Here is a 3,982-nt window from a genome sequence, read left to right as displayed (position 1 = left end):
TTGAAAATGTAAGCTCTTTCTTTAATACAACTATAAATGCCAGAAACACTATGAAACTAATTTAGGGAAGAGATTTTTAACCAATAGAGGTTGATAATTTATAAATTTTACAGTTACATATGTAACAGGGTAGGAATTCACATGACATTCACATTTTAGCACAGAGAGAATGATATTTCCATCTTAGTACTTCGGAGCTGCAATTACCCCCACTTCCATAACTTCACATTCACAGAAATAGCACTGCTTAATGAGAAAGTAAAGTTCAAGTTAAAAGTCCCTGAATATTTTTTGCTAAGAACAATGTATTTTTGTAAGTTTCATTTCATGTCAACCACTAAACAGATTTGTTTTAATAATTCACATTTACATATCATGTTATTTCCTTTACTCTTTGAAATCATCTGCTTGTTCACATTTAAGAATTTTATTTCACCTTTACATATGTTGCTATTTGATTGTTACAGATGCTTGTTTGAGATTAACTTCTGTTATATGACTTGACTTTAATTTGTTCTAAATCAAGCTATTTATTTTTGTGACAGTAAGACTTCAATGAACAGACAAGATGGCATACTAAGATTATTTGCAGATTATTGATCTTCTCTTTCATCACCTATTTTTGGTAACTTTCACATCTACCACAACCATATTTCCAAAATTTGGAGACAAAACACTCAAATTACAGCATATACTCTGAGAGCAACAGATAGAAATATAAGGGTTATGTTGAAGACATTGGTTGGTTGAACTTTTTGGAGATTTTTTCATTAAATTTTAAGATACATTTGGCATGGAATTTGTATAAGATATTGTGGCTGCTGGCTATTACTAACAACAAGAACCATGGGTATCTGCCTCGCAGTGTAGAGTAACATATGTTAGAAATGGAGACTGTTAAATCTTTTATCTTCTGGGGTGAGTATTTTAACTTGCCAAAGACAAGTATTCATGATGCACAATATTTGCATCTTGTTTCAAGTAATTCTCTAAACATTTATTATATGAGAATTTCACATAAGTAATGCATTTGTTTCAAAATGAAAATACAACACGCCCATGCATCATGTGTCACCACTTATTTGTACAAATGAGAAACAAAAATTTAAACTTCAGGCGAAATTGATTACATGGAGGGAGTAGTTGGACATGGGGGAACTGGTACTTCAGTAATACCTTCTAACATCAAGACAACACACTTCATAGAGGGACGAAGAGCAGGTTCTTCTTGAATACACCACAGTCCCACCTTCACCATTTTCTCCAAGCTCATCATATCTACCTCTTCACCAATCACAAGCTTACATAAATCTCCAGCAGCAAAGCACTTATAGGCCCAAGAAGAAAGGACAATCTCCTCTGCAGCGGATGCATCAACATCTATGTTCTTTCTGCAACATACAATTTCCAAGAGCACAATCCCATAACTGTAAACATCTACCTTCACTGATATAGGGATGTTCTTATGCCATTCTGGTGCCACATACCCTCTTGTTCCTCTGGCCCCTGTGAAGGTCCTTGTCTGATCTGGCATTAAGAACTTGGCCAGCCCAAAGTCAGAGATTTTAGCATTCCAACAATCATCCATCAAAATGTTTTTAGGCTTTATATCACAATGAATGATAGGGGCCTCACACTCTTCATGTAGATAGAGAATTCCTCTTGCAACATCCAATGCAATTCTCAATCTCTCAGTCCAATGTGGACGCAATGTGACCCCAAACAGTAGGTCAGCAAGGGAACCATTGCTCATGTATTCATAAACCAGAAGCCTTTTAGAGTCCTCAGTACAGAAACCCAGCAACCGAACCAAGTTCCTGTGATGGGTTCTTCCAATTGCTCGCATCTCTGCACGGAACTCTTTTTCACCTTCTTCAACTAATTTTTCTAGTCGCTTCACCGCAACAAGTTTTTTACCTTTGCCTATAGCACCTTTGTAAACTGCTCCAAAAGAACCTTTACCCAACTCCTCCTTAAAACCCTTTGTTACTCTTCTGAGCTCGTTGTACGTGAACAATCTCAAGGTTACCTCCTCAGGCAGGCCCAACTTACCATTATGTAACAGCCGATTGTACCTTAAAACTCGCATTTTGAAAATGAATCTGCCAAAGATTGCAAGAGCAACACATGACAAAACAGTAAAACCTATAATTTCAAGAACTATTTGTACCATCTCTGTTTTTCTTGTGATCATGAGGGGTGGATTCAAGAGCGCCGTGTGCCCGACTTTGAAGAACGCCATGTGCCCATCTGCAGTATCTCTTCTAACATATTTCAGTGGAAACTGTTGTTTCTGGCAAGAATTATTATTCTTGAAGAGTGCCGCCCCACAATTGCAGTCTTCCAAACATGAGCTGCTGCATTCTTCCATTGACATTTCTGCAGCAAAATACGGAATGTCTCCCCACGTCATATTCTTTATAGTACTGATGTAATAAAAGGTTGCATTTTCTTTCGCACCTCTACACCCTGCTCTTGAAAAGTTTCTCTCACAACCAAGAGTCCTTCTATTGGGGTCTACAAAATCGTGCCCAGGAAGGCAACGACAGTCGCTTTGGTTGTTGTCTTGCGTACAAAAGCTATTGAAGCCACATGAACCCTTTACATCACATGGATTGCTTGGCGCTGACCACAAACGAGATACATGGTAGCTGCCATTCTCATAGTAGGTGTGAGAATACAATCGGAAAATTCCATCAACATCAAGAGTTGCACGATATATGGTATTGTTGTTGTTGTTGTTGGGGTTGATGCCTCCATAGAAATTGGAATACAGGGTAAGGACGGTTGCTCCAGTGGATTCATTGATGAGGATTAAACTGCCGTTAAAATCAAGATAAAGTTGGTTTTTGTGGACACCCCCAGGAATATATGTATCAGAAACCCAGTAGGCATCTGGCGGGTTGTCTTCACTGGTTGCTGGGTATAAAACAAGGTTTCCATCCGGCTGCATCCTGAGATAAAACTTTCCAGTTGAGTGGTCACTCTTATTTAAACTGGAGTACAGTTGACTTCCAGAAGACACAGTCTGACCTCCTAAAATGGTATCGGTAGGATTTTCAAAACTCTGCCATATGGCCTTGTTATCCGTGTCATAAAGCACAAAATTTCCAGAATCAAGCATGGCTGCATAGGAAACGGATTCTTTTGCACTACTAGCAATGAACTGTTCCTGTCCTTGCTCTGTTCGTAACACAAGCTTGCCATCCCGGTTAAAATACACCATTGCATTCGAGGTGACCAGTGGATCATCGCGATTTGCTGTCCACACAACTGTTCTATTGTCTTGACTAACCAACCATATTCCCACCGCAAAGCCACTGCCTTGCTGATAGAACCCAAATGCAAATCGGTTAGATGGAGAAAGCCATGAGCCAGGGTAGGTGAGTAAAGCACTACTGCTTATTGAGCTATCTTGCTTTGGTTGAGCCATTCCACATACAAAGGCTATGGACAGGACTAAGAAAACAACGGATATGGAAGCCATGGGAAGGGTCCGAAGGGATGAAAGAAGCATACTATTAGTAGGTAAGATTTAACGAGAGACACAAGCAAGCTACTTAATAAAGCGGTGAAAATTTATGGAAAAATTGATCCTCAATTTTTAGGGCCTGTTTAGTAATGTTATTCTAGTAATATTATTTGTATTTTTTAAAAATACATATAGGTGAAAAAATGTGTAAAAATATATGTAATGTTATTTAAAAACTGAAAACCGTTGTTTAAGTTGTGGTACCAAACACCCCCTCACTGAGGGAAAATATCCTTTCACATTGTTCACTATTTAACATTAATATTAACAATTAATGCAAAAACGTTGGTATTTTAAAAGATGAAAAATGCTCATAAAACTCTGAACTTTTATTCTACCAATTTACTTCATAAACTATATGTAACTACCAAATCAACAAGTCCGTTAGTCTTCCATTAAAACACAAACATGATACACGTGCATCTCACGTGAACTTTAAATCACCAAATA

At 38.0% G+C, this 3,982-nt stretch overlaps 1 protein-coding gene across 1 annotated transcript; it reads right to left on the bottom strand.

The window, feature by feature from the left end:
• Window positions 1-985: 985 nt before the first annotated feature.
• On the bottom strand, window positions 986-3,540 carry LOC112013052 (G-type lectin S-receptor-like serine/threonine-protein kinase LECRK3). Its single transcript, XM_024045443.2, has one exon. The coding sequence runs from the start codon at window positions 3,515-3,517 to the stop codon at window positions 1,127-1,129; it is 2,391 nt and encodes a 796-aa protein (XP_023901211.2). The 5' UTR covers window positions 3,518-3,540; the 3' UTR covers window positions 986-1,126.
• Between the last annotated feature and the right edge of the window lie 442 nt (window positions 3,541-3,982).

The sequence above is a fragment of the Quercus suber genome, unplaced genomic scaffold, assembly GCF_002906115.3.
Source record: "Quercus suber isolate HL8 unplaced genomic scaffold, Cork oak 2.0 scaffold_8, whole genome shotgun sequence".
In the NCBI taxonomy this organism is placed as follows: domain Eukaryota; kingdom Viridiplantae; phylum Streptophyta; class Magnoliopsida; order Fagales; family Fagaceae; genus Quercus; species Quercus suber.
This window is presented reverse-complemented; position numbering and strand designations above follow the sequence as displayed.

Bases quoted from the DNA above. Each gene is read 5' to 3' on its own strand.
- LOC112013052 (XM_024045443.2), bottom strand. From the start codon at position 3,517: ATGCTTCTTTCATCCCTTCGGACCCTTCCCATGGCTTCCATATCCGTT.